Raw genomic sequence first — 18,219 nt, 5'->3', positions numbered from 1 at the left:
GCGCGTGGACTGCATTTCCCAGCATGCCCTACGGCGACACAGCGTGAAACTACATTTCCCAGCATGCCCCACGCCAACTCTCAGTTTGGAACCCCACTTCCCAGCATGCCTTGCTCTGGGGCGTAGCTGCCGGGCTAAAGTTCTGTAGGCAACATTTTGTCCTAGGGCGGCAAGTTTCTCGCTGCGCGCGGAGTCTGCGCCTCGGAGCCTCTGGGGTGGGGTTTGGAGCCTGGCGGGGCTAGCTCAGCGCGGGTGTCCCGTCTCTGCTGCGTTAGCCCGGGCTTCAGCCGCGCCCGGCTGAGGCTGAAGATGTCCGGGCACGTAAGTGTGTGAGTCCGGGTGGGGAGCCTTTGTCCGGGAATAACTCACGTTCCCGCCCCGTAACCCCGCTGCCAGGGTTGCCCCGCTGCTGACTCGCCCCTGCCCGCTGGCTGCTTCTCCCTCCGGGGCGCGGCGGCACCTCGGAGTCTCCCCGCTGCTCTCCCGTGTTGTGTTTTAACTGGGTGGCTTCATGGTGCTGCGGGAAGTGTGTGTGTGTGTGTGGTTGTAAGAGTCAGTCTGCATGTAGGATATAAAAATTGTGTTCTAGCCAATGCTCAGATCGGAACAAAAAGTGGTGGGGTGGTCACTCCCTTCCTGAGCATTTTCTAAAAAACATCCCCAAACTTGCAAATCTTATTTAGCTACCTAAAGCAATTATCAAACTGTTTCTAGCTATTCCTCACCACCCATATAAATACCGAGTGCCTCCACTCCAATATTACCTTGCTTTTAATCTGAAGACAATAGAATAATATGTGTTTAGATCAAATCAGCTGTCTCCATTTATTGCCCTAGATGCTTCATAAGAGGGAGAGAGGTCTTTACTTTTGAAAAACACTCAGTTATTCCATGGTAATGTAAAATATTATGTGTTAGTCTCAGCTCCACTTTTATATGGCAGGGACGCCAGGAATATAATTGAACCTGCCGAGGCCCAAATATGTGATATTGACACAAAATGAGAAACCTAACAAAACCTATCTCAGGCAGCTTTAAAGAGTACACTGGGCTATTATTGTGTAAGTTACCTTATTCAATAAACCTCTGTTTATTTACAGTTTTTTCTGGTATAAATAACTAAAAGTAATAAAAGTGAGATGAGACAAATGTTTAACTGGGACAGAGATCAGGTTTGCTCTAAATCAGGAGATGCACCTTTTAAACAAGGGACCCTGTGAGTGGCAAAGCAATTTCTGCCTTAGCTAAGAAGTTATTTAGTGTTTGTTTTTCTTTATCAGTTCTCTGACACAAGCAGCAAGAAAGAACATGTTAAAATCACAAGTGAGCCCAAGCCAGGGTTTCTGGAGCGACTCAGTGACACTGCTGGAGGGATGCTAATTGGACTTGCGGCATTTTCTCTCTCTTTCTACCTTCTTTTTACCAATGAGGTAAGTGAAACAATATTGACTTTTGAATTTCTTTTGAAGTCCTTGTTCACCTCTATGCCCAAAGTCCAGTGCTATTCAAGACAAAGCTCTTCTTGCTAAAATATTTGTAACACTAGGTTGCTGAACAGTTCAGATTGTCTTCAGGATTCATTATTAATTTACACTTGAGAGAGGTGGCATGCATGTGGAAGAGCCTGAATTGTAGCCTGATCTTTGGTCCTGTAACACCCCCTAGAAGGTGGGGGTGTTACAGGGGGATATGATATGGGATGGTAGAGCTGTATATGGAGATTTTATCTAGAACTGAGTGTGGAGAATAGAGATAGGATATGACTGAGTAAAAGAAGATCCATTGGCAGAGGAGTGGATTGATTGGGAAGTGGGGAGAAAGGTGGGTCAACAGCACATGACAAGTGTGATTGGAAAAGTTTGTTTGGACTTGCATGTGTCTGCTATGTGCTAGTGCACCTCATTTGTGTATGTAACTTCTGCTTCGTGCTGTACAGCTGAGGGGCAGTTGTAGTGAGGAGGGACTTGATGTGCTGCAGGAGCACAGAATGAATCACTATTGAATATGGGAACTGGAGGTTATCTAGCTGACTTGTTTCACCACTCTCAGAAAATGACTTACCATCAGCGAGCAGGGGTGATCATTTTTATCCAGCCTGGTTTTTACTCTCTCATTGCTTCTTCATTCTCTTGGTATATTGCAAGGCTAAATTTTCAGCTAGCTTCATTGTACTTACATGAAAGGAAGTTAATGCACCTAGCCAAACTGGGCAGATCTATTTTGATTAATTCCTAGGATGATCTTGGGCCCTGTCTTCTGCAAACATGCATGTTCTCAACTTTAGTACCATGAGAAGTCCTATTGAAATCAACAGAACTACTCATGGTTGTAAAGTTAATTGCATGCATAAGAGTTTGTGGGATTGAGGCCATAATCTGTTATCCTGAAGGTATTTATAGTTAGAGCTGGTTGGAAACTTTGGGGTGGGAGCAGAATTTTGTGAAATTTTATTTCAGATTTTCATCAACATTTTCTAACCATCACTATATAAATGAAGGAAGGGAACTGTTCACAGGTTTAGGAGATTGTAGGACAAGGAACAATAATCTGAAAATAAGGGAAGAAAAAATTGCTAGATCATAAATCAGAACAATTGGACAGTGGAACAGACTCACGATGGTACCACCATTGCAGTTATTCAAAAACAACAGGTAAGGTAAAAGGTGAGGAATAATTTCAGGGTCCTAGCCTGCAACTTGTATGTGCCTGCAATGTCCATCAAAGTAATTGTGAGTGGTACATGCATAAGGATTGCTGGGTTGATCGCTCATGCTAGTGTAAATCAGGAGCAGTTCTGTTTTCTTCAGTAGAGCTACATGTATGGGTAGTGGGTGGTGGTGGTTGTTGTTTTTTTTTTTTTTAAGGGTGCCACCTGTTATTGCTAGTCTGATTATCCCACAGACTCTTACTCATGGGAGTAATTCCTGTGCACATGAGTAGTTCCAGTAACATCAGTGAGGTTAGTTTCACAAATAAGTACTACTCTCTTAAGTAAGTATCAGACATAAGATTGCGACAGCTGGGAAGTGCAGATGTGTTCCTTGGTTACATGCATGGAGGCTGAACCTATTAGCACTTAATGGAAGCTGTGGCTCCAACTCCTACTAAACTAACACAAAGTGGCAGTGCGTGACTGTACCTCCACATGTTTTTTTCTCTTTTTTTAATTGAGTATAGGGACGAGCCTTGAAGACAGCCACTTCCCTTGATGAGGGGCTTTCTCTTGTGGTCCCTCTTGACAATATTCACAGTGTGTCCCAACAGAACGAGGGAAAACTAGTGCACTTGTCAGGTGCCCTTAGAACATCAAAGGTAGGTAAACAATAGTTGGTTTGAAAATAATGCATGAACTAAAAGAAAGAAAAACTCTTTACCGCCAGATTAAACCCATGCATGCTTGATATGAAATACTACTGTGGGCTGTAAACCTCCCATCTGAAAATGTTCCTCCCCATTCCTGTGCTGTGTGTTTGGGAGCCAGCTGTGCATTCCTGAGGATCTTACGTTGCAGAGGCTGTACATCTTCTGGTTATTCTAGAGATAGTGATGTTGTTTGTCAGCTCTTTTTGCAAGAGAGAATGTGATGGAAAAGCAGCCAGCAGAAAAGAATAAAAGTTTCTCTTCAAGTGGGTTCATGCATGGTTTAATGGTTAGAAGTGTGAACCAGGATTCCTGGTTCTATTTCCTTGCTGTGCCAATGACTTGCTGTCTCAGTTTCTTCAGGTCAAATTCACCAGTGGTATAAGCAGATAGGGTGTAGTGCTCCCTTTTTAAAAAAGATTTGTACAGCATGTCCATCACTGAGATATCTCTGTGGCTTCATGGAATTTCACATACTTTTGACAGTGATAAATGTGGTGTCTCATCCACAAAATGGATCTTATCACGTGATTTTGGGAAGCTTAGTTAATGTTTGTAAAATTCTTCAAGATCCTCAGATGAAAGAAGCTACAGCATAGAAATGCAGAGAAATAACTGTTCCTGATGCGTTGTTATACTTTTATTCCATCGTCTGTCTTGCTGCATGTCACCAGGGCCTTTTTCTTTTCATTTTTATTTCAGAAGGAAAAATTTTACATGACACCCCCTTTACTTTTTCATCACAATAAACTGAGATTTCTCCAAGATAAATTTACAGGTTTCTGCTCTGCTGGAATCAATAATGAAAAGTTGGAGTTATCTGAGATACAGCTTTTTAGACTGACTTGTATTTTATTTATATCCTAATAGCCTTTGTTTGATCCCAGCTATGGGCTCTCCATCCACGCTGTCAAACTGAAACGTCAGGTGGAAATGTATCAGTGGGTAGAATATGAAGACTCCAAGTAAGTCGTAGGCTCGTTATTTTTACTTCTTACCAGAATCCAATTACAATTTAAGGAAAAGGTGCTGGCTAATTAACGTTTTTTGTGTGTGGTTTTTTTTGGGGGGGGAGGGGGGGTGTAACGTGATGACCCAAGAGCCCTTGAGTTTTCACAGTTTCCTTTAATCTTCCCTACATTTAATTTTGGTTTAGTGATTCTGGCCCCAATCCTGTAATGAGCTCTATGCGGGTGGACCCCATTGCAGGAGCAGAGTCTAAGAGAATCCCAACAACCTCCAGCAGTAGGTGAAATGTTTTCCCACCCCCTAACCTCATATAGTACTATATCAGACCTCTTGCAATCTAAGATACAGCTGTGGCTTTTACCTTCCATTTTCTGATACAATTCCATAGGCTCCTGGAATATTAATTTGTTGTAGGCAATGTCAGTAGAATCTATACATGCATAATTTATTATAATTTACAAAAACAGTTGAATACACTTTTCTAAAAAGTATAGAAATCAATTTTTTTTAAAAGTGGCACTAAGGATTGTACAGACTGATCAATGTGGATGTGCCCCTGCGGAACCCTGCTGACTCCCATGGGTCTTTGTGGCTCAGTATTGCCTAGGACAGGGGTGGCCAACCTGAGCCTGAGAAGGAGCCAGAATTTACCAATGTACATTGCCAAAGAGCCAAAGTAATACGACAGTAACCCCGCATCAGTCCCCCTGCCCCCACTTCCAGTGCCTCCCACCCACCGGCAGCCCCGCCGACCAGCACCTCCCCCTCCCCCTCCCTCTCGATCTGCTGTTTTGTGGCATGCAGAAGGCTGGGGGAGGGGCGAGGAGCGACGGCACAGCAGGCTCGGGGAGGGGGCAGGAAGGGATGGAGTAGGGGCAGGGCCTGTGGCAGAGCCAGGGGTTGAGCAGTGAGCACCCCTGGGCACATTGGAAAGTCAGCGCCTGTAGCTCCAGCACTGAGGTCAGTGCCTAGACAAGGAGCCGCATATTAACTTCTGAAGAGCCACATGTGGCTCCGGAGCCACAGGTTGGCCACCCCGGCCTAGGACTTCTCCCTGCATTCATCATTTTGCAGCCCATAATCTCGAAGCATTTGCTCCTGATGTCTTAAGTTTTTTAAGCGCAAAGTCTAGCTGCAGAGTATAGAACGCTTTCTGGTATCACCCAGCTGAACTCTCCCCACTGTTGAACTCTCGAACTCCAGAATGGAGGCACAAGCTCATTTTTGACCTCCTTTGCCAAAAAGTAAATGCATTTTAAATGGCTTCTGCTGGATCTGGAAACCTCTCCATGTTAAACATAGATTCTTCCTTTCTTCCCCTCAAGCTCAATAATGATGAACTTTCTTAGAACAAATAAAACCCACAATTTAAAATGTGAATTCTGTGGTAAATTACAGCCCTTGATCATTGGCTGGAATGCAATGAACGGGTAACTAGGTGAAACGTAAACAGATTAGATGATCTAAGGGTCCCTTCTGGCCTTAAACTCTATGGAAGTGTCTAGTCAATACCATGCTCTTAACATAACCTAAAATTTTTTAAAATATATTTAGTATGATATACTGGTTAGAACAGAGGCCTGGGAATCCAGATTCATGGGTTATATTCTCAGCCCTGCCAACAGCCAGTAACTCAGTATGTGGCCTTGGGCAAATCACTTAATTCCCTCTGTCTGAATTTGCCCATCTATAAAATGGCTACACAGGAAAAACCGTGTCTGAATTTGGGATTATCCAAACTTCTTCTACCCCTCCCCCCTGCAATTTCAACAGTCATATAAAAACCAAAATTAATTTCTGTAAATTCCAGTTTCTTGAATGTCTCAGGGTCATCCAAAACTTTCAGTTCATTGGAGTTTGTAATAATCTTAGTGGTACCTTCCTCCCAGTGGGCTGTGCAGCTTTCAAGAGTGAATGTAGGAAAGGTCTTTTAGCTGCTTTGCTGACAGGTGCAATAGAAGAGCAAAGCATTATTATTATTATTTATTATTATTATTTATTTTATTATTTGACTGACATGAAACAACAACACATTTGTTATAATAAAAACCTCGTTATGGATGTGTGTAGCTTTGGGTGTGGAATCAGGACTCACTGTTTGGAAAACTGTTATCATAACACACAGAAAACAATCATCTAGAAAATTTTGAAGATGCAGAAAACAAGAGGTCCCCAGTTTAGAGAGAGTCTGCATTTACGGCACTGTGTAAAGTACAGGCACCACACATGTAGCTACGCACCACAGTGAAAGGCACTTGTCGCTGCAGTGTGTAGCATGCCACAGTGCAGGGCTTCAGCTGCGGGGAAAGGCTCTGGTAGCTCCCCTCTGCCAGAGCCTTTCCCCGCTGCCGGAGCCTTTCACTACAGGAGGGAAAGGCTCTGGCAGCAGGGAGGCAGCAGTGTAGACCTGGGAGGCACTGGTTGGGTGTGGTATAGAGCTGTGTAGGGTATATCCCTGAACCCTACAGTGTGTAGGAATCTCTGCCCTACTTGCCATAGTTGTGCCTCACTGTCTACTCTGCTATTTATACCTGTGCTAGCTGGGTACTGTCTCTACTCTAGAGTAGGTATCTGTACTCTACACCCGGCCATAAGAGTAACTACCTATAATGTGCATATGATGCTAATGCCAGTAAGAGTCCTTGGTTTAGGGCAGTGGTTCAGTCCTTCCCATGTTGGGCTCCCCGCCACTAATCTAGTGGACGCCTCCCTTCCAGTTAGCTATAGGGGAAGGGCAGGGTGTGTGCCACTTCATGATACCTGTCTGCAGGATCCCCCCAACCTTGCTGTTCAGAATCTATTATTTAGGGAAACATTTACTTCATTCTAAAGATAAGTTTGGCTTGTGCTTCGTTTCCCATGGGCTTCCTGTATGTTTCACTTGTGCGGTGGGCCCTGTCCTGACCTTCATGCTGTGTGTTTTCTTCTGCAGAGAATATGAGGAGAATGGTGAAGTTAAGAAAGAAACAAGATATTCATATAGTAAGTTCATCAGTGCACAGTACAAAAGCACTTCTCCCCCTTTGAATTCAAAATGGGGTTTGCATGCTGGTTTAAAAATAAGTCCTATAGTACCCTGCTAGGATGAGAAGAAAGGGGTTTGGAGGATCAGGGAAAGATTCATTCCATGCTCCCTTAGCAAATGGCAGAGACTTTGTTCCATGAGGTAATTGAGATGGGGACCAACTGGGACGCTGTTCATGAATAACCTAGAAATCCCAAAATGTCTTCAGGCTTGGATAGTCCGAGTGGGTGACTGGGAGGAATGGCATGTGTATTTCATACTTTATGTTCAACGTATTGAGAGACTGCTCAGGCACTGGTATCAGCCAGTGGAAACGCCCAGTATCTTGAGTGCCTCCGCCTTTTGACAAGCATTTGGCAAAAACTATAATGCCCATCTGGCAGAAGCTGTAGAGAGGATTATTTCCCTCCAATTCTGAGCTACCCGATGGCAGAAAACAAATACTCTGAGTCATCACATCTCAGGAGATTAGTCTCTGAGCCTCATTTGTCCCTGATTCAAGCACGTGGGCATGTAATGTGGGTATGTAACAAGCCATGTGCATGATTATAAAAAATACCATCAGCCTGTTGGAATACAGAGCTCCTTGCTATGGAGATATATCAGGACCAGAACTGGTGGCTGTGAGCTAAAGGAGCTGCTCTACATTAGAAGGGAACTAATATAGACTGGTGTATTCCATCCAATAGTTGTCAGTAGGTCACACATGAGAGCATTCCATGCAAGCACCCTCACTTCACCCTTTAATGAGGATCCCTTGCTTTGTCTTTGTCCCTGCATGGAAATATGGAGCTTTCCTTATTCAGCAGATGAGCTACAGAAAGAAGGGGGAAGAGATGATAATGCTGCAGGAGTAAGAAGGAAGCTGCCAGAGCCAGTGCTGAAAATCTCAAGAAGCTGCTTTGTGTTTCTTAGCGGTGAAGACAGTAGCACAACATTGTGTCCTACTGGGGCTTCTTCCCCTCTCTGTCTGCTGTATCACCACACTGAAGCAGCTTATTCCAGCGGAACAGTTATTCCTTTCTCAGCCAGCCAGAAATCGTCCAGTGATGGGAACCAGGGGTGGAATCCTGGCTCCACTAAAATCAGTCTGAGAACTCCCATTGACTTTAGTGGAGTCAGGATTTCACACGAGGTAGCCTTTCCCTAAATCCTTCCATTCCTTTATAAATATGTCATGAGATGCAGGTGTATATATGGTACCTTTTTTAAATATATACCTTGGTGTAAAGAATGTTACTGCAAGTATAAGGCACGTTGCCTAAAACTTGTCAGTCCTTCTGTAGCATTTAAGCAGAACATTCTTGATTTTAGTGTTTTTAACTCTTCTCTTCCCAACTTCTATCCCATTTTCCTTAGACACTGAATGGAAATCAGAAGTTGTGAACAGCAGAAACTTTGATCGAGAGATTGGCCATAAAAACCCCAGGTAATTCTGACTTCTGTAAGATAATATTTTTGAATTTGATACCCATGCTAACTGACTAGTCCTTACAGCACTCTGAGGTAGGTGAGAATTATCGCTATTTTATAGGTGGGGAAACTGAGGTACAGACAGGGCGGGGGAGGGGATTTGCCCAAGGGTACCACAGTGAATCAACAGTGGAGCCAAGATTAAGTTATTTATATTATAGCTAATAATTAATAGGCAAGGGTCTGCCTGACTTCCAACTGTATTCTTGTGCCTCTGGAGTGTGCTGCCTCCAAGTAGGAAAACTAGAAAGGATTCCTTTCTGACTTTCATAATCCATCAATGAAGCATGGAGCTATTAAAAATACGAAAATAGAATGACATCCCATGTGATTGTCATGCCAGATGCAATAGTGCCTGCATCTTTTGACAGAGCATATGCAAGATCACAGACTTGTTTGTGTCAATCACTCAAGGCATAATTTATTTTTAATTACTCCCTGCTGCCACATTTTGACTTATTGACTTATTAACTTTTGAGTTATTCTTGTAAGATCCTTGGGGCTGGGACCTTCTTTTTGTCCTGTGTTTGTACAGTGCCTAGCACAGTGGGGTTCTGATTTACAAACTCCTAAGCACTATGGTAATACAAATAATATTCCGTACAGGTTCTGATACCACCCTCATCATGGTAGTATCTGAGCATTTTCCAGTGGTGCGATGTGGCAAAGAATGTCTATAAGGATAGGTGGGAAAACTGGCATTTGGGGTTTTGAAAAATCTCTGCATCTTTGCTTTGGAGATTTGGACTTTCACAAATGTCCCATAAACTGAAGCATTTTTATGCAAGTGGAATTTTGTTTCCAATATATTCAATGTATTTTTAACAAATTTGGCACCCTGAGCTATGCAAATAACTTAGAGCTGGTCAGAAAACATGGCAGGGTGGAGGGACTGTTATGTGTTAGTTTTCCTTTATTTTTTTTATTGACATTTTCCAACCAGATCTACCATTAAGATTATTATTTGAAATCAAATCACATTCTGCTTCTAGGGCTGCCACAGGAATAACAATAAAATACGTAGCAGCCCAGAGTCAAATGGTGCAAACCATAAAAGCTGTGAATGCCATTGTAAATGAGTTACATGCCTGACTCAAACCCACCGATTTGAACACTAAAATTTACAGTTCATGCCTTTCTGATGAGAACCTATATCTTTCAAGTCAGTTCTAAATGTGTCAAAGTGCATTATCCCCTCATTAGCTATTACAAGTGTAAGAGAGACTCAAATTCTAAGAAACAGTTTGTAGGGAAAAGATGTGGCCTTTGAATTTATTCTTTCTTTTGTAGGGTGGCGCTCTATCTGTATGTATCTTGGGCTTTGATCCTTCGAACACTTATACATGCTGTTTGCTTTACAGCCATGAGTTATCAATGGAACTACTTATGGTAGTAAAATTAAGCACGTATAGCTGCTTCCAAAACTACTGGGGCTTCAGCTACTACTATGACTTGATCATGGTTTTTAAGTACCAACTTGAGGAGAAGATTTCTGAGAGAGGGCTCTTTAATTTACCAGACACAAAGGCATAGCAAGATCCAGTGGCTGGAAGCTAAAGCTAGGAAAATTCAGACTTAGAAATAAGATTCATTTTTTAAACCATGATGGTAATTAACCCTTGGACCAAGTTACTTAGGGATGTGATGGATTCTTCATCATGTGAAGTCTTAAATAGCTTTCTAAAAGAGGTGATCTAGCTCAACTAGAAGTTATGGGCTAGATGTGAAAAATGACCTGGTATAATTCTCTGACCTGTGTTATGCAGGAATCAGACCAGATGATCATAATTGCCCCTTCTGACCTTAATAACTATTAATGGTCCTATTACTGTAGTATCTGAGCACCTAACAATCTTCTAATGTATTTATCTTTACATCATGGCGGTTATTTAACTCACTGGTACACTCTCACACTCACAGGTTTTTGTCTGTCTGTCAGCATGGGTCAGTATTTTGTGCTTCTGCGTATTCTATGTTGTTGATCAAGAGCATGCTCATAATACTAGAATTTATACAGAGATTATTTCTTTTCCCCAAGTGCCATGGCTGTGGAATCTTTCACTGCAATTGCTCCTGATGTCCAGGTGGGCAGTTTCTTTCTTTCAAAAGGTAAGGGATGTTTTTTACTTATTATAACAAATACACACTGGGTCAAGTTCATCGCTGGGGTAACACCATTAAGCTCATTGGAATTGCACTGCAGATGGCTTTTGGTTCATTATCTTTTGGGATGGTAGACTTTCAAATGGCTGTCTAGGGCTAACACAATGGATCCTGAAGTCAATGCGCCACCTGAGACCTACATTTGGCTCTTTATTCTGCTCAGGTCTTATTGAGAAAATTGACAGTTTTAAGCAGATGAGCCTGTCGAAACTGGAGGATCCACATGCTGACATCACTCGAAGAGAAGATTACTTTTATCACAGCGAGAATCCCAGGCGTCCAGAAGTAAGATGAAAGGGCTTTGCAGAGATCATCAAGGCAGCAACTAAAATCTATTCATTGAAGAAAACATAGGGTTTTATCCTGCAAGCTGCACACCACTCTCATCTCCCATTGAAATCAATGCAAGTCATAGTGCTGAGCAGCTTGCCGACTTAGCTCTGACTGCAGAGCTAATGGAAGAGTGATTAATTTCTGTATATCAAACGAGCTTCTTATCCTGCCGTTACCCTCCTCTTTCTCTTCTTGAGTGTCTTCTTCCTGTATGTTAGACTGACAGGCTAAGAAGATGCTTTTAAATGGAAAGAAACAGGAGCAGGGCTACTGCTATTCTCACATAGGTGGGTTTCATCAGTGTCTAACTGGCCTGTCTGAGTTAGGTCTGCTCAGTGCAAGTGAACTGAACGCAGTAATGAGTGAGCCAGGTCACTGCTGGCTGGCGCTGCCTGCCTGCGGCTGAGGATAGCTAGCTGTAACTCTCTTTGGGAGCCCATCCTTGCCACTCCTAAATCAGACAGGGGAAAGTGGCATAAACCTTGCTCTCCTTTGGGACTTGAGTTGTGCTGTCTTTGCAGCCTTCACCTTCTCCCAACCCAGCGTGGAAAAATCACAACCCAGGAATCCTACCTGGCTGTCTCATATGCTGGTGCAAAGCCTTATGGCACAGCATCCTCCCTTAGAAGTTTTTTAAGGTCAGGCTTGACAAAGCCCTGGCTGGGATGATTTAATTGGGGATCGGTCCTGCTTTGAGCAGGGGGTTGGACTAGATGACCTCCTGAGGTCCCTTCCAACCCTGATATTCTATGATTCTCCCATGACGTTCCCGTGCAGAGTGGCTTCACTGGGAACCTTTTGTTGAAGTAAATTTTTATTAACTTGTGATTTCCGTATTTCCAGGTGGGAGACCTTCGTGTTTCATTCTTCTATGCGGGTCTGAGCGGAGACAAGTCCCACCTGGGCCCAGCAGATGTGGTAAATCTTCAGGTTCTCCAGTGATTTGCTCCCTAAGGCCCCAGTGCTGTAACGAGTAAAGCTCTTTGATTGGTTCCTCTGCCTCTTGTAAGGTGTCCGTGATTGCTCGTCAGCGAGGGGACCAGTTGGTTTCATACCAAACCAAGTCTGGAGATGTCCTGCAGATTCTTTATCCTGGTGAGCTCTCTGCTGAGGTGAGTTATCCCACAGCATGAGTAAACTATTGGAGACAGCTAGCATTGAAACTGGAGGAGGTAGCAGGAAGCAGGGAATGGGACAGTGAGTTTCCTCCCTCTTCACGTTTCATTTGCAGAGGAAAGATCGGGTGGTAAGTTACCAGTCTGATGCTGGACAGAGGAAATCTGGTCTGAGTATTGCCTCTCCTGCCTCTAATCTCACTGCTGGAGGACAAGACAGTTGTGAGCCTGTGTCCACCTCCCTCATCCCCCCACCCTGGTCTTTGTGTGTGCCTAACCTTGACTTTGCCTCAGAAGAATGCAAATGCTGTGTACTCTTACCCTATCAGCAGCAGCCAGTTAGGCTGTTTCATTCCTGCTCGTTAAAGTGTGATTTGTGGCAAAAGTTACCACACAAAATAACTTCCTTCTGCTACTGCTTACTTCTGCTGTAAATGAGAGAGCGACTGTGGGTACAGTAATATCTGTTGTTGGACCGAAGATATTACCTCACCCACCTTGCCTCTCTCATGTCCTGAGACCAACTCAGCTACAACAACTCTGTTGTAAATGGCATTCTTTGTCGTGTCCCCCCCCCCACATTGTTTGCCATCTGTTTGTTTCATGATCACCCAAATACTTTCTAAAGGTGATATTTTAAAATAAGTTAGTTTTTTAATTAAAGCCTGTAATTCCATCCTTACCCCTTCCAAAATCCATCCCTTTTAAGGGACCTAAAGGTTTGAAATACAATTATTGTTAGTACAGTTGGGTGGGAACCCTCAGGCAATTAACTGGGTTGCAATAAACCCTGCATGTCCCAGCAGTTTGATGATTCACTTACTCCCCGGCAGGTTGGCTTCCATTAGTGATTGTTTTGTGCCCTGCTGCAAAGATCCTTGATGCCAAGTATTTGAGTTCCCAAAAGCTGGTGAACTGGATCTTGCTTCAGGCTGGTCTTGAAAGAGATAAGAAATAGTAACAACTTTTGTTGTAAGATGTGACCCTTAATATATTTTTACTTCAGCAGAAACTGAGACACCACCAATGTAGAGATTGGTCCAAATAGGATACAAGTAGTTTCCAGGAGGTGTCTTCCTACTATAAAATCTTTATAAGCAGTTGCAGAGCATCTCAAAGCATGTATGAACTTAATTCATTCATGTTGTACATGTGGTTCTGAAAATCTCCTTTACTAAAACTGTTTGCTAGGCAGTGTCTTGTTTTTGAAACATGCCCAAATTTCTAGTCAGCAAAACACATCTCTTCTGAATAAAAACACAATTAATTAATATGCAGATCTTCTACAATTTTCCCTGGTCCCAGTGGAGGTTGCTGATTTTAGTGCATGTGTTTTGGATAAGGAGAGAGAGAAGGCAGCAATCTTTACAGAGATGTAAACAACCATTTAATAAAAAACTAGTGTATCTGATTCTTCCTTGGTAGGGACATGGATGTTCCTTATTTGAGTTCATCAGCAACAACACTTGTGCACTTTTCAGGTGTGTCCTCACCTTTAGTCACAAAGTGTGACAGAAAATGTTGTGGACCAAGTTAGGACTCCACAAAGATGGCCTTGGCCCTGCCCTTTGGCCACTGTTGTAACATGTTGGGCTGCTGTTGAGGGAGGGGAAAAAAGCTACACTTTTAGTAGCCAAGGTAGTATTGCAAATGGCCCTGTATCTCTTGGGAAGCATTAATATTTACAAGCATGATCCCTTGTGATGTATTTATTCATAAGGTTCAGGAAGCAGCAGGATTTGGGGCTTGAAGGAACCCAGAAATGGGCAATGTATAACAGTGTTTGGGTTTCAGGAGGTGTTTCAAAAAGAGCATGAAAGTAACACCATGAAGACCTGGGGTCTCCGTGCAGCTGGCTGGCTGGCGATGTTTGTAGGCATCAACCTGATGACCAGAATCCTTCACACTTTGGGTAGGTCTGTTACTAGAAACAAAGCTCAGTTTAGAGACGGGACCTGACTCAAAACGCTGGATCCTAGTGACAAAATGACCAAAACACAAAAATTAACTTTTTGGCGGGTGCAGAATTTGAATCTGGATCTGAACTTTGCAATTGGCCTCTAAATCAATAAAGATCAGAACCAAAATGCCAGATCCAAACATCTGCTTTGTGGATGTATGAAATCTGGATCAGAACTTTGAGACTTGAACCCATGTAATTTGAAATGTGGATTAGGTCACAATTCATAGTCTCGTCTCTCAGTCTAGTCCCCAGCGGATGCTTACCCTGTGCTTACCAGTCAGAGACTGATAACACAAGCTGGGCAGGTTCTTTAAAGACTTTCCCCATGCAGCTCTATCAGACCTGCTATTGTTTCCAAATACAGAACTGCTATGTACCTGAAGTCTGAATTGTTGTGATTTGTATTGCAGTAATGCCTTGAGTCCCAGGCCACCACTGTGCTAGGCGCTGTACAGACACTGAACTAAAAAATGGCCCTTGAATTATTTGTATTTTAGTTTAAGGCAAATCTTACAAGAATAAACTTGGCAAAAGAGCATTTTTTACATTAAACTTGTTTAAATTGAATTCCAGAGCTACCTCTTGCTCTGAAATAGCATCTATCCCATATTTTGAGAGAAACATTCACGATGCTTGAGACTCCTCAGAGAAGTTTATGCAATTTCCAGTTCTCAGTGAAATGTGACCAGTTATACCTAGTCTTTCCTCTTGTGACTTTCACACACGTCTATCCTATGTATTTTATACATAGGCAGAAGGATGGCCTTGTAGCTTTGGGACAGGCTTGGCCATTAGGAGGCTTTGAATTCTATTCCCAGCTCTGCCATACATTATTGTTGTATCTTGGAACTGGTATTTAACTACTTTCCCTGACTTTCCCCTATCTGAAGAGAAGGGGAATGACACTTAACTGCCTCCCAGAGATGTTGAGGTTTTGCTTGTCAGTGTTTGTAAAGTGATCTGCGATCCTCTGATTGAAAGGACTGTGGAAAGACCTTATCCGTTGTTCATTGAAATGGATGGGAGTCTTTTCGTGGATTTCACTGGCAGCTGGATGTGGATTCTAACCACAAATTTTTAGCAGTATAAAATCTTACAGCTGTTCACACTGTCAAATATTTCATTTTCTGTTTAATTCTTCTTCCCACCCACAGTGGATTGGCTTCCTGTTGTTCGAGATCTGGTTAATATTGGACTTAAAGCTTTTGCTTTTTGTACAGCCACCTCGCTCTCTCTGCTAACTATTTCTGTGGGGTGGCTCTTCTACCGCCCACTCTGGGCTCTACTGATTGGGTTGCTGTCTGCCGTTCCTATTGTGATTGCAAAATCCCGGGTTCCGCCGAAGAAGCATCAGTAACGATGGAAGAATTCCTTTTTTTTCTCTCCCCTTGCACTTGAACCCTGTTTTTTTTACCCCTTTGAATCCTAGTGCATTTATCATGTTTCAAGCTATTATGACATGCTTAAGGCACATTACAGTTCAGAATCTTGATTCCCTGCACCAGAGAGTCCAGTAGGAGACAAAGGTGCAATTTTTTGTATGCTTATTACACATCCATGGGAAAATGTAACTGTAGAAGCTGCAGTTTGAAGTGAGTGATATTCTGTGTATTTAGAGGAAGTAGCATTTCTTATTTAACTGCTATTTGCCAATCTTTACTTATTAAAAGAGCAATGCTGTGTGCTATCCACAGGGGAACAGGGACAGATTTAATTATGCGATCCATGATGTGCAATCTCTACCAGATTTTGTGTGCCTGCCTCTCATTTAACTATTCCCTCTTATTTTCTTATGTACACAGAGAAATATACTTATGTTGACAGTGTTTTGAAGTGCATGTTCATAGACAAAATGCTGCTTGCACATGAGTGAAAGCTGTGTTACACATTTAATTTTTCAGTAGTTAGAAAACCAGGTGTAAGGTTTTCAAAAGTAACTAGGGATTTTGGCTGCTCAATTTACCTTTTAAAGGAACCTGATTTTCAGAAAGGGATGAGCCTTCACTGAATCAGAACCCTGGAAGCGGTCTCACTTGGGCACCTAAAATTGCTAGCATGTCTACCTTGTTTTGTAAAACTTTAAAACTGATTTAAAATTCCATCTGCTTAAAGGGATAGTCTAAGGTCAAAAAACATAACAGGTTGAAACTAAGAACTGATGTAACCTGTAAAACTAATGTAAACTCCTGTACTTAAAAACTGATTAATATTTCCCCCTTTATTTTATTCATTTCACTTAGTTTGGCTAATGAAAGATGCATGAGAAACAAACTGAGTACTTATATAAGCTGTAGTGTTTGGATTTAAATGCTCTCCTTCAGGGTTTGCAATGGCCTCATACTTAAAAACCTTAATTGAAATTAATCATTAAAAATTTGGTTAATGTTTTGTAAACCTATATGTTAAGCTTTGTCATGTTAGGGGAAGAAGCAACTCCACATCTAACCTCTCACTGATTCATGTTTGTTTTTCTGCTAACACCAATACTTATGTTTTTGGAACCCCTTTTGTATTATTTTTAAAAGTGTATTTGCTCCTAACAACTTAGGGCTGTCTTTCAGCCTACTTTTTCCTGTGCTTCCACTTTTGTAAGCACAAGTGATGTTTAAGAAGAATACCTAATTCCATGCACAAAGGAGGAATGTGGTAGCTCATTGACCTCAACCCTGATTTTCAAAATCTTATCCCTTAAAGTCCAGTTAAGAACTGCAAGAAAGGTTCCTTCCTCTTGCTACATTATTTATTTTACTTGAATATAAGAAGGGGCTTTTGTTTGCTCAGGATATTAAACAGGAGAAACTAAACCAAAGCTAAGGAATGTGGAAGGTATAGTCCTTAAATCCACTTAACACATAGTCAACATGTTTAAGGAATCAGACCATGTAATTTTAAAATCAGTTACTATAGTTACCAAGGTTATTAGCATTAGTAACTTATCTAACAGCCCAAGGACTATTTAAAAGTTGACTACAAGATGAGAATCCAAGTCTTTAGTGATGGGGCAATTTTTGAATTTTTTTTGCACAAAACTATTAAAAAGAATGGCTTGTAAAATATAACTTTGGACAGTTGCTACTTGAATGAACAATAATCATTAGGCAATGCCCTTTTATTCCTGTTGGTATCCAGCCATTGTCAGTTCAGTTTCAAGGCTCTAGGGCCCTAATCTGCCCCCAATGAAGTCAGTGGGAATAGGCTCTTGGGCAGGTTGCCTGGATATACAAATAGTCAATTAATAAACTTATGCAGCGTTTGTCTGCTACTTAATCATTGCAGTATATCTTCCAGTACCTCAAATGGTGTTCTTTTGGGGAACACTGTGTTGAACTGATACTTTCCAAACTTAAACCCCAACCAGCATTCAGCTACTGTACAATGGAGACTCTTGAAATAGTTTTCTATGGAAGTGCTGAACTTTTGTATGTTTTATTAAATAAAGTTTCTCAGATGGTGTGTGTGTTGGGTTTTGTAACTGGGCTTTGATGCTAAAGGTGCTGTAAGCACAGCTGGTCTGAACTCTTCTGGAGACTATTAAATACAGTGAGACATACAGCTTTTAGCTCCTAGATAAACCAGCTCATTACTAAAACTACACTGAGAAAAAGGTAACTGTTTAGTTGTAGATTTGCATTCAAATATTTCACTCTCAAGAGGCATGTTCATATTACCTGAATTACTAGTATCCATGGTAAGGTACTTTATATATAAAAGACAGCACAGTGGAGCGGTTTAAGAAGAGCACTAGAACTTGAAGACAGGTTCTGGTTCCTAGTTTGCCACAGACTTGATGTGAGCAAGTTGCTTAAACCTTGACATAC

General features: G+C 42.1%; 1 protein-coding gene across 3 annotated transcripts; it reads left to right on the top strand.

Moving 5' to 3' along the window:
- The first annotated feature begins 118 nt into the window (after positions 1-118).
- Positions 119-17,848, top strand: TMEM43 (transmembrane protein 43). Of its 3 annotated transcripts, none has more exons than XM_074957620.1 (12): positions 119-321; positions 1,281-1,430; positions 3,178-3,312; positions 4,231-4,325; positions 7,262-7,311; positions 8,714-8,783; positions 10,866-10,936; positions 11,154-11,275; positions 12,167-12,241; positions 12,334-12,435; positions 14,233-14,350; positions 15,556-17,848. In XM_074957620.1, the coding sequence occupies exons 1-12, from the start codon at positions 310-312 to the stop codon at positions 15,756-15,758; spliced, it is 1,203 nt and encodes a 400-aa protein (XP_074813721.1). In that variant the 5' UTR covers positions 119-309; the 3' UTR covers positions 15,759-17,848. The 3 variants fall into 3 exon arrangements, with proteins under 3 accessions (XP_074813721.1, XP_074813720.1, XP_074813722.1); XM_074957619.1 differs by having other exon boundaries at positions 119-327; XM_074957621.1 differs by lacking the exon at positions 119-321 and adding an exon at positions 1,016-1,061.
- Positions 17,849-18,219: the final 371 nt, after the last annotated feature.

Source organism: Natator depressus, chromosome 7 (genome assembly GCF_965152275.1).
Source record: "Natator depressus isolate rNatDep1 chromosome 7, rNatDep2.hap1, whole genome shotgun sequence".
NCBI classification, from domain to species: Eukaryota; Metazoa; Chordata; order Testudines; family Cheloniidae; genus Natator; species Natator depressus.
Note: the sequence above shows the minus strand (reverse complement) of the source record. Positions and strands in the feature narration are given on the sequence as shown.